Raw genomic sequence first — 10,766 nt, 5'->3', positions numbered from 1 at the left:
CCTTATGAAGAAAGAACTGGTAATGTAGTTAAGGCACTGAAATGCTAAATCCATTTCTACTATGAACACTGTGACACCCATCTTTTGCAATGGCAGACTGTCAGAAGGCATGCTGTTGGTCAACAAATCTTGATTGGCTTGCACTTTGCAAACATTGTATACAGGCTCTGGATAAAAATAACTATCTTGAAATCACCAGAATTATTCTCCCAGGCAAAATTATACATCTGACTAATAAGGCTGTGTGTGTGGGAATGGGGGGAAGGCTGGGTCTGAGTGAATCTCTGGACTCAGAAAACACTCTGGACAAATGTTTTCAGTGCTGTTTGCTGCCGCAGGAAATTCTAGAAGATTCAGGTAGGGTGCCCTCGTGATGACAGTATCCATTTGCTTGGGAAAGCACCGCATTTCGGTGCTTCAGGGATACATAACTGAGTAGGAAACTGAAGAAGGAAAGCTACTGATAGGAATAGCTCTTTGGGGACATTTGCATGGCATCCAGCTGGTGTTGCAAGCTACCAAACTGGTGCCTATGCCGGACCTTTCTGCGATAGCGTAGTAAATGTAGCTTTCAATGAGAGTCCAAGAGCCTCCCACTGTACACGGACATGTGGATTATAAATTATAGTTGGTGCTGTCCTTTGGGTTTCCGGGATGCTGGTGTTCAAGTCAGTCTGGAGCACAAGCAGCATGACACAGGCAGGAAAGCTGAGGACAGGCACTGTCAAAGGAACCTGGTTATGAATCATAATTTCAAAGTTCATTTTGTAAGAGGTGACAACCTTTCGCCTGTCTGAAGAGCTCCCCATCTCACAGCCTGCTGTCTCATTTCCAGTGGCTCCTTCTGACCAGGTTCCTTGCTCAGGAAGATCAAAGGCCATTGCCTGCAGGTGGTACCTCAAGCACATAAGCAGACAAGCCTCTATCCCATGAACAAAGCAGCAAGCACCCTTTCCCAGGATGCATTTCACTGTGCGTCTGATCAGATGAGCAACACTCAGGCAGTTCTGGTCCCCCTCCACACACACACTTGAATCAATGAATCCTATGCGATTAAAGAAGTGAAAAGGTGCCGGTGTGCATCTTTCTTCAGGGGAGGTGGTGCTAGCAAACAGAGCAGACAGGCCCAGGGTAGGAGCTGCCAACTTCTCCAGAGCACCTATTCCTGCAGGCTCCAGGGGACACCTTTGCCTGTAGCCTGGCTCTCCAGCTGTTTGACTACACAAACCCATATTTTATTTATTTATTTATTTATTACCTAAGAGGATGGGCAACACATTTCCTTGGTTTTGAGTCACTTAAGGAATACTGTGTTTTAAGTCAACATGACTAAGAGTCTGTGGATCTTTCTGGTGGAGGCTTGGTCCTTCCTCTTGGTCAGTAATAACAAGGTACTTTATGGACCTCCAGTACTGATTTTCAGCTCCATGCTTACTTCTTCCATGTATTGATATAAACTTCCCTCCACGACCAGCTTTTCTCTACTCTTTATTCTCCAACTCCTCACTCTTACAACAGCCAAGACTCTTTCCAAAGACCCAGCAGTTTGAATCCAAGGGACACAGACATTTACCTGTAGCAGTTAAGGAATGTTTCCTCTTGTCTAGTAGGCATTTGATGAGACAATTCAGCCTCAGAACCCTTAAGGTGATTCCTCATCACTGTACATTGCATCCTCTGTTAAAATGTGATTAATACCACCTGAAAGACAAGAGATGTTGGTTAACTTCCCTGAATAGTCCATATGCCTCACTTGCACTGGTACAGCTTCCAAATTAGAGCTGAAATACATTCTCTTGCATTTTGTGATTTAATGGGAACATGCTATATTCTTAAGTCTGACTCCTACCACACAGCACAGGAGACTGTACAAGTCTCTGCAAAGCTTTTCTGAATACCCAGGTTTGGCTAAATGTCTTTCTCCAGTGCTGAAAACACCTATTCTCCCAAGAAAAAAAAAAAAAAAAGATGATGATCAAGAATGCCTTCTGTAGTTCCTAGACACCTAAACAATATCTAGAATGTATATACTTATATCCAAATATATGTGTGTATATTGCTTTATATATATATATATTTCATGACAGAGCACTTGTGTAGAACAACAGACTCCCCACACAACTGCAGGAACTGTGGTTTTGTAGGTCTGTGCTGTGTGCGCTTCTTTTCTACCAGCTGATAAGTGTTTCTTTCTAAATGCAACAGCAATCTCCTCCTTTTAGTGTCCAAAATTCCCAAAGAAGCCAACCAAATCCCTGCTTGCATGAACTCAGTGATGAGTCTATTCCATGCACTCCAGGCACCCTGCTGGATCCATGGCAGCGGGAGCCTGGCACAAGCCCCCCTGCCCAGCACAGCCTGGGGGCAGCTCATGCCTCCCTGGAGAGCCCCAGCCCAGCAGGGAACAGCCCTGCAAGGCCAGCGCGTTCCTGGCCTGTTGTCCTCAGAGACAGAAGTGGCCTCACCAGCCATTTCACAGCCCTGTTGCTGCTGCTCAGGCTGAAGTGACCTCACAGCTGCTTTGCTGATGCCCTTCCTGCTGCTGGCCTGTCCAGGACTCAGGCAGAAGTGACCTCACAGCCTACACTCAAGCCATAAACCTGCTTCTGGCCTATCAGCAGCAGACACAGAGGTGACTTCACATGAACTGACAGCAACCAAGGGCCTGCTGACGGCATGCAAGCTATAGAGAAGGACGTGAGCTCACTCTCAGCATCACAACCATGTCCCACTTTTGGCAGATCAGGTACTGAAGCAGCAGTGACCTCACAGTCAATATCCCAAGTGCCTTCCTGCTACTTGCCTATCAGGTGCTCAGGCAGAAGTGGCCTCACAATACATTTCACAGCCATCTTCCTGCTGTTGGTCTATAAGCTTCTCATATTGGAATGACATCACAGCCGCTTTGCTGACCCTGTGCCTGCCAGTGGCCTCTCATTTCTTCAGGCATCAGTGACCTCACAGACAACAGTGAAGCCATTAACTGCTTCTGGCCTAACAGCAGCACAGGCAGAGGTGACTTCACAGGAACCTACACCAACCAAGAGCCTGCTGATGGCCTATCAGCTGCAGAGAAAGAAGTGACCTCACAGTCAGCATTGAAGCCATGTGCCTGGTTCTTGTCTATCAGGTACTGAAGTGGCACTGACCTTACAGGCCCACATCTGAGTCATGTGGCTGGGCCTATCATTTCCTCAGGCAGACGTGACCCCACAAGCACAATCCCCAGCCATGTCCTTGCTGCTGGCCCGTCATGTTCTCACACAGAAGTGACCCTGTCATTGACTCTCTGGAAGGTGGGGAAGGGTTTTTCCCCAAGATTTGCTTGCTTCTGCAGTGGCATCCCAGGAGCTGGGGGAGGGCCGAGGAGGTAACAGTGCCCTGGCCCCAGGCATGTGTCAGCACCTTCCCCTTGTGATTCATGGGACCTGTCCCTCCTCCCTCCAGCCCTCTGACCGGCCAGCTGCTCTCCAACAGGGTGACAAGAGCCTGAGGTCTCCTTGCCGATCCTGAAAGCATGGTCCTGATGGACTCCCATAAGCACTGCTGGCTGCTTGTCCCCAAGTGCCTGGCCCAGGAAGTGTGTGCAGGGGTGTTATCACAGCCACATGCTTGGGAGGAACAGGAAGGGCCAGGCCCATCTGTGCCCATCCAGACGGTTGCAGGGAGCACCCTGGGGACTTGGTTTAGTTCAACACAATGAAATTCTGCGTATAGGGTCCTCCTACACCTAGGTGTACTTCCCAGTGCTGAGAAGCTAAAAAGAAAGTTTCAGGTTTAGGGAGAAAAGCAGAGAAATACTGCAGGTCTCATTCAGGCAAGATGTTATGGGATCTGCTTCTGAGGGTGCTTCAGTGGTGGCTGTGATGTGACTCAGGTCCCTTGTGAGCCACACACTGGAGGCATCCTGTAGTCTTCAGCCACCCAGTACTTTAAGGTTCCAGACTGAAATCTTTGCCTGAGTGCCCAGGAACTCCCCCTTTGGCTGGAAGGGGTCTCTCAGATCCTGCTGCCCTCCATCCCACAAGAGGTGTCAGGAAAGCTTATTCATCAGTGACCTGCATGAAGGGACAGAGTGCACCCTCAGGAAGTTGGCTGACGATACAAAACTGGGAGGAGTGGCCGATACACCAGAGGGCTGTGCTGCCATTCAGAGAGACCTGGACAGGCTGGAGAGGTGGGCGGAGAGGAACCTCATGAAGTTCAACAAAGGCAAGTGCAGGGTCCTGCACCTGGGGAGGAATAACCCCATGCACCAGTACAGGCTGGGGGTTGACCTGCTGGAAAGCAGCTCTGCAGAGAAGGACCTGGGAGTGCTGGTGGACACCAAGTTAAGCATGAGGCAGCAATGTGCCCCTGTGGCCAAGAAGGCCAATGGTATCCTGGGGTGCATCAGGAAGAGTGTTGCCAGCAGGTGGAGGGAGGTGATTCTCCCCCTCTCCTCAGCCCTGGTGAGGCCACATGTGGAGTACTGCGTCCAGTTCTGGGCTCCCCAGTGCAAGAGAGACACAGAGCTACTGGAATGAGTCCAGCAAAGGGCTCCTACGATGATTAGGGGACTGGAGCATCTCTCCTATGAGGAAAGGCTGAGAGAGCTGGGCCTGGTTAGCCTGGAGAAGAGAAGAAACAGTATTGGCTCCAGTACTGCTCCCTGGGGGACACCATTAGTGGCTGGCCTCCAGCTGGACTCTGTGCCACTGATGACAACACTCTGAGCCCAGTACTTCAGCCAGTTGTCAGTCCACCTCACTGACCACTTATCTAGCCCATCCTTCATCTGCTAGTATATGAGGATGTTATGGGCAACAGTGTTGAAAGCTTTACTGAAGTCAAGGTAGATAACATCCCCTGCTCTCCTCTCATCCACCAAGCCTGTCACCTCATCACAGAAAGCTAATTAAACATGATTTCTCCTTTGTAAGTCCATGTTGACTACTCCCAGTCACCCCCCCCCCCCCCGCCCTTCATGTGTCTGGAAATAGTATCTAGAATTAGTTGCTCCATCATCTTCCCAGGGATCGAGGTGAGGCTGACCTCCCTGTGGTTTCTTGGATCCTCCTTCTTCTTCTGCTTGAACATAGGGGTGACATTTTCTTTCTTCTCGTGCTCAGGAACCTCTCCCAGGCAACACGACCTTTCAAAGATCCATCAGCACTCACAGGTGCATCCCATCGGCGCCCATGGTCTTGTGTAGGTCCAGTTTGTTTCAGTGTTCCCTAACCCGATCCTCTTCCACCAAAGGAAAGTCTTCATTGCTCCGGACTGCCCTCTGATCTCAGGGGCCTTGACTTCCTGAGGGCTGGTCTTACCAGTAAAGCCTGAGGTGAAGAAGGAAATCAATATTGTCAGGAGGGCCTCTACTACATTTAGCAGCGGGTCCACATTTTCCCTGGCCTTCATCCTGCTTATGTACTTGTAGACACCTTTCTTTGTCCCCTTAACGTTCACATCCTGTTTGGACACCAGGTGGGCTTTTGGTTTCCTAACCAATCCCTGCATGCTTGGACCATGTCTCTGTATTCCTCCTGGGTCGTCTGTCCTTGCTTCCAGCTCTTGTACACTTCCTTTTCATGCCTGAGTTTTGTCAGGAGCTCTTTGTTCACCCAGGCAGACCTGCTGCTGCCTATGCAGCATTTCCTGCTTCTTGGGATGGACCATTCTTGATTTTGGAGTAGGGCATCCTTGCAAAATCAGCCTGCTCTCTTGGACCCCTCTTCCCTCCAGGGCCATATCCCATGGGGCTCTTCCAAGAAGGCCAAAGTCAGCTCTCCTTAAGTCCAGGGCTGTGATTCTGCTTTTTGCCCTGCTCTCTCCTTTCAGGATCCTGAACTGCACCATCTTGTGGTTGCTGCAGCCAAGGCTGCCCCCAGCTACCACGTCCCCAACCAGATCTTCCTTCTTTGTAAGCATGAGGTCCAGCACAGCTCCTCTCCTTATTGGCTCTTCAATCACCCATGTCAGGAAGTTGCCTTCAGTGAACTCCAGAAACCTCCTGGACTGCTTGTGCCCTGCTGTATTGTCCCTCCAGCAGATATCAGGGTGGTTCATGTCCCCCATGAGGACCAGGGCCTGTGAAAGTGAGGCTTCTTCCAATTGCCTGAAGAAGGCCTCATCTATTTCTTTTTCCTGATGTGGTGATCTGTAGCAGACACCCACTACCATGTCACCCATGCTGGTCTGCCCACTAATCTGGACCCATAAGTTCCCAGCTGGCCTCTCACCCATCTCAGCAGAGCTCCAGGCCTTCCTGCTGCTCTTGCACACAAAGACAGCTCCCCATCCTCACCTTCCCAGCCTGTCCTTCCTAAAGAGCTTCAATCCACCCATCACAGCATTTCAGTTGTGTGACCTATCCCACCACATTCCCACGATCCCAGTGAGATCATAGCCCTGTAACTGCACACAGACTAATTCTCCTGTTTTTTTTTTTCCTTTTCTTTTCTTTTTTTCCCCATGCTGCATGTGCTAGTGTGCAGGCACTTCAGAGAGGCACCCTGGCATACTGGCTTCCTAGAAAGGACATGGGAGCTTTCAGGCACTGGAGCAAACTAGACACACACACACACACACATGTCCATGGGAGCAGGGGAATGTCCTTGTGGGGTTGCTCACCTTCATCTTGGAAAGGTCATGATGCTCGGGAAGTGGAAGTGATGGCTGCAAAAAGGCAAACACCACACCCACCTTCAAGCAGAGCAGTAACCAGGGGCAGGGCACAGCTGGACAAGTGCATTGAGCAGCAGCACTTTTACATGGCACTACTCCCTTTCGTCATCCCTCCTCTCCATTTTCCCACACTGTCTCCTCTTTGATTCAGCTTCATCTCTTCCTCTCCCTGCCTTTGGCCCATGCACTACAATTCCCGTAATTAATGGGATACTTTTGTCTCCCTGTGATCAGTGACAGAGTCCTGCTGGACCCTCTGCAGGGTTATACTGGGGAGATTCCTTCAATGCCTGCCATCAGTGACCTGAGAGTTCCAGTCTCTGTCACCTACTGCTTGATACTCTGGAGGGTCTGGCTGCTATTCAGAGGGACCTCGACATGCTGAAGAATGGGGCTTATAGGAGCCTCCTGAAATTCAGCTAAGGCAAGTGTGGTGTCCTGCACCTGGGGTGTAGTAACCCCAACAGCCTCATGCAAAGGGTCCACTAAGGGCCAAGTGTTGAGAGAACAGCTTTGCGGAAGAGGACCTGGGGCTCTTGGTGAGCAAGCTGAAGAGGAATCACCAGTGTGCCCTGGTGGCCAAGGCCATCAGCCTAGTTTTGTCTCCTAAGATGCCTCTGGCTAAGGGTGTTGAGATCTGTGGGCAACCAGGCCCCAAAGCCCGCCCCACCATGAGCTCTGGAGGAGAGCTGGCTAAAGGCATTCCAGCAGGGAAGGAAGGCTCAGGAGGGAAGTCAGCTCCTCCAAGGGAAAAGGAATTGGACAAGGCATGGCTGTCCCCATCTCCTTAAAAGAAGGTGAGGAGCAAGGAGCAGAAATGCAGCTGGAGCCAGGGGAACAGAAATGGAGCGGGGGTTTGCTGATTCCCTAGGGGCAGGGGAGGGAGATCCAAGGCATTGCTTGCACCTCTTGTTTTAGCCCTTCAAAACAGGAACTCTCCACCTCACCCCAGCCTCTCCTGCTCCCCTTGCAACCAGAGAAACCATGGCCTCTTACCCTGCCAGCCCATCTGCTTCATCCCCAGCTGGTTCCTGAGGCCATGCCTGACCAGAGGAGAGGTTGGGTGGGAGTAACACGTAAAGCCCTGTCGCGAAGCAGTGGTGCACTTCACTCGTAAGAGGGAAGCAGCACTATGTTTATTGTGGTAAGATAGCGACTTAACAAAGTTCAGTCATAAATAAGAATGATTTAACGAGGTTTGATTGGCAAGGTTCACTCAGTTATTTACTGCATGAAGGACAGGGTCAGATGCATGTGCAACGGAGACCCTCCCTTGAGTCACGAGGTTCAGAAAGGACCCCCTTGCTTTTTAAACTCCTTCGGAGAGGAGCCTAGGTGCGGCTGGATCCAGTCTTAGTCTCAGACTTGGTCAACGGTTCATGTCTAAAGGAATAAATGTGAAAGGGACCCTCCCGTTGAGTCACGAAGTTCAGAAAGGACCCCCTTGCTTTCCAAACTCTCCCTCGGAGGAGCCTGGGTGCGGCTGGATCCGATCCTAGTCTCAGACTTGGTCAACGGTTTATGTCTAGGGGATTATGTGCACAGTTAATCAGAGATATAACTCAGCAAAGTTTCTGAAGTTCACAAAAGTTCAGCATGCTATTAATCACTTACTGAGGATCTGTCACGGGTCAGGAATCTCTCAACCTTGAGGAGGAACCTTGAGAGGCGTCCCTGCTCAAGAGGAGGTTCTGCAGTGCAGCCCGCTGCCGTGCAGGAGAGCTCAATGGGCTCTGGGCTGCCCACAATTGATGGGGGAGGGACGATTGACTCATAGTCATATTTGCACGCTAGATGAGTCTTAGTTGGCGCATGCTCAATTAGTCCCTGTGCTGTTTACAGGGAGGTCAGGTTGAGGGGGAGAGAGCACATCAGTGGGGGAGAAAGGAGCACACCGTCACAAGCCCCCAAAATGGAGAGGGTCCAGTTTTCTGCTGGAAGGGCAATGGAAGGGCACCTTCACTGAGAGCTGTATACTGGCCCCGGAAATAGACAACACTGAGGGAGATGGATCCCATCCCCGGGAGCCACAGCAAGAAAGACGTCCCCGTGTTTGCACCTGGAAGGCACTCACATGTCTTTCCAAATTCCTTCTTCTATCTTCTTAATGAAAAACAAAACAAAACAAAACAAACCTTGAAGCTCTCAGCCACTGAAATATATAAAGCCACGATCCCTTTATTATGAAGGAAAATGCAGAGCCATGGCATTTTTCACATTTGCTTCTAAATAAGAATCTTTTTCTCCAAGGATCTTTCCCTTTCATGCCTGTGCCACTCCACAGGCAGTCTCAATGCTAAGCACTTTCTGAAGATGACCCTGGTAGCCAGCATTTGCCTTTGTGAAAGAGCTGAGAGAGATTTGTGCTCAGTGTCAACCACCTAGCATGAGCTCTGAGTGCAGGCCAGAGCTTTCCTAAATGCTTTCTTCAGGGCTTCCCTGACCTCCCTGTTCCGCAGGCTGTAGATGAGGGGATTGACCAGGGGCGTGAGGACGGTGTAGAAGAAGGAGAACACTTTGTTGAGCTGCCTCAACTGGGGGGTTCTGGGCATCAGGTAGACAATGATGAGGGTGCCATAGAAAACAGTGACAACGATGAGGTGAGAGGAGCAAGTGGAGAAGGCCTTTTGCCTGCCCACGCTGGACGGGATCCTCAGGATGGCAGCTATGATGCACACGTAGGAGGCCAGGTTGGACAGGAAAGGGAAGACTAGATTGAAGACAGCTAGTGTGAAAGTTACCAGTCTGGCCGCATTGGTGTCACTGCAGGCAACCTCTAGCAGTGGGGTAAAATCACAGAAGAAGTGGTCAATTACCTTGAGGCCACAGAACTTTAAACGGGATACGAAAGAAGTGACTACCGTAGAGGTAAAGAATCCCACTAGCCAAGACGCTGCTGCCAGCTGTAGAGAGACCTTCCAGGTCATGAGGCTAGCATAGAGCAGGGGCTGGCAGATGGCCAAGTACCGATCATAGGACATCATGGCCAGCAGGTAACACTCACTGACTAAAAAATAGCCAAAGAAGTAGAACTGAGCCATACAGCCATGAACAGAGATGGTGCTGTCCCCAGTCAGGAAGCTGGCCAGCAAGCGGGAGAGGATGGTGGAGCTGTAGCAGGTCTCCAAGGAGGACAGATTGCCCAGGAAGAAGTACATGGGGGTGTGCAGATGCCGGTCTGCCACCACCAGCAGAACTATGAGGATGTTTGCAGCCATCGTTACCAAGTAGATGATGAGCGAGAGGAGGAAGAGCGGTGTCTGCAGCGAGGGGACATTCCCCATTCCCAGCAGTATAAACTCCACTGGTGATGTATGATTGTCCCATTCCCCTTTCTCCATGTAGCGCCACAGGTCCCTCATTCCTCTTTTGCCAGCAAGGCAGCCTACAAGAAAGAACATTTGATTCATTCTTTCCTTCTTGTAAAGAAGAATCATGAAGGACTTTGCTGTCAGGGAGAACATCGACTCTGGCACTTCTCTGACTACATTTGTGTTCCCTTTACGGCCTCCATGCCTAGTGAAAGGAGGGAACTAGGGTTTTCCAGAGAGTTAAAGCAGGCATCTAAAGAGAAGCCCCTCCTAGGAGAACCACAGAGGTGAGCTGTCCCGCGGAGACGCTCATTTCATGCTTGGAGTGGAGTTAGAGGAGAGAAAGCATTCGCTCAGACTGTGACAGTGAGTGTGTCGCAGGACGGGTGTCTCAATGGTGAGCGGTGGGTGAGGTTAGGGAGGAGCATTGTTCCCATCCTGTTTGCGGTAAATGCCTGGGACATGCCTGGGGGCACGGCCAGGGAACATTCCTGCCTGAGAAACACAGCCCTCTGCTGGATCCTACCTCCCAGGTGAGGTGTTGGTGCCCCTCAGCAGGGCTCTGGGCTGGCTCAGGGGCAGCAAAGGCACAAACTCTAGCTCTGCACCAACCGGCAAGCTCCCCAGGACTCTGCTCAGCTAACAAGGGAGTCAGCAGAAATGTGTGGAGGGAAGAGGGAGCTGCAGGAGAAGACTCCCAGGAAGGGAAATGCCCATCACCTTTCTCACTCATAGATGCCACCATACAAAATCTCAGCAGCTAAAAAGAAACAGACCTGACTCAGAAGA

The 10,766-nt window shown here is 50.7% G+C and overlaps 1 protein-coding gene across 1 annotated transcript; it reads right to left on the bottom strand.

Moving 5' to 3' along the window:
• Positions 1 to 9,047: 9,047 nt before the first annotated feature.
• LOC136996033 (olfactory receptor 5AP2-like) lies at positions 9,048 to 10,007 on the bottom strand. Its single transcript, XM_067317029.1, has one exon. It carries the CDS (start codon positions 10,005 to 10,007, stop codon positions 9,048 to 9,050), a length of 960 nt encoding a protein of 319 aa, XP_067173130.1.
• Positions 10,008 to 10,766: the final 759 nt, after the last annotated feature.

Source organism: Apteryx mantelli, unplaced genomic scaffold, assembly GCF_036417845.1.
Source record: "Apteryx mantelli isolate bAptMan1 unplaced genomic scaffold, bAptMan1.hap1 HAP1_SCAFFOLD_20, whole genome shotgun sequence".
In the NCBI taxonomy this organism is placed as follows: domain Eukaryota; kingdom Metazoa; phylum Chordata; class Aves; order Apterygiformes; family Apterygidae; genus Apteryx; species Apteryx mantelli.
The sequence above is the reverse complement of the archived record's forward strand: the minus strand, read 5'-3'. Positions and strand labels throughout refer to the sequence as shown.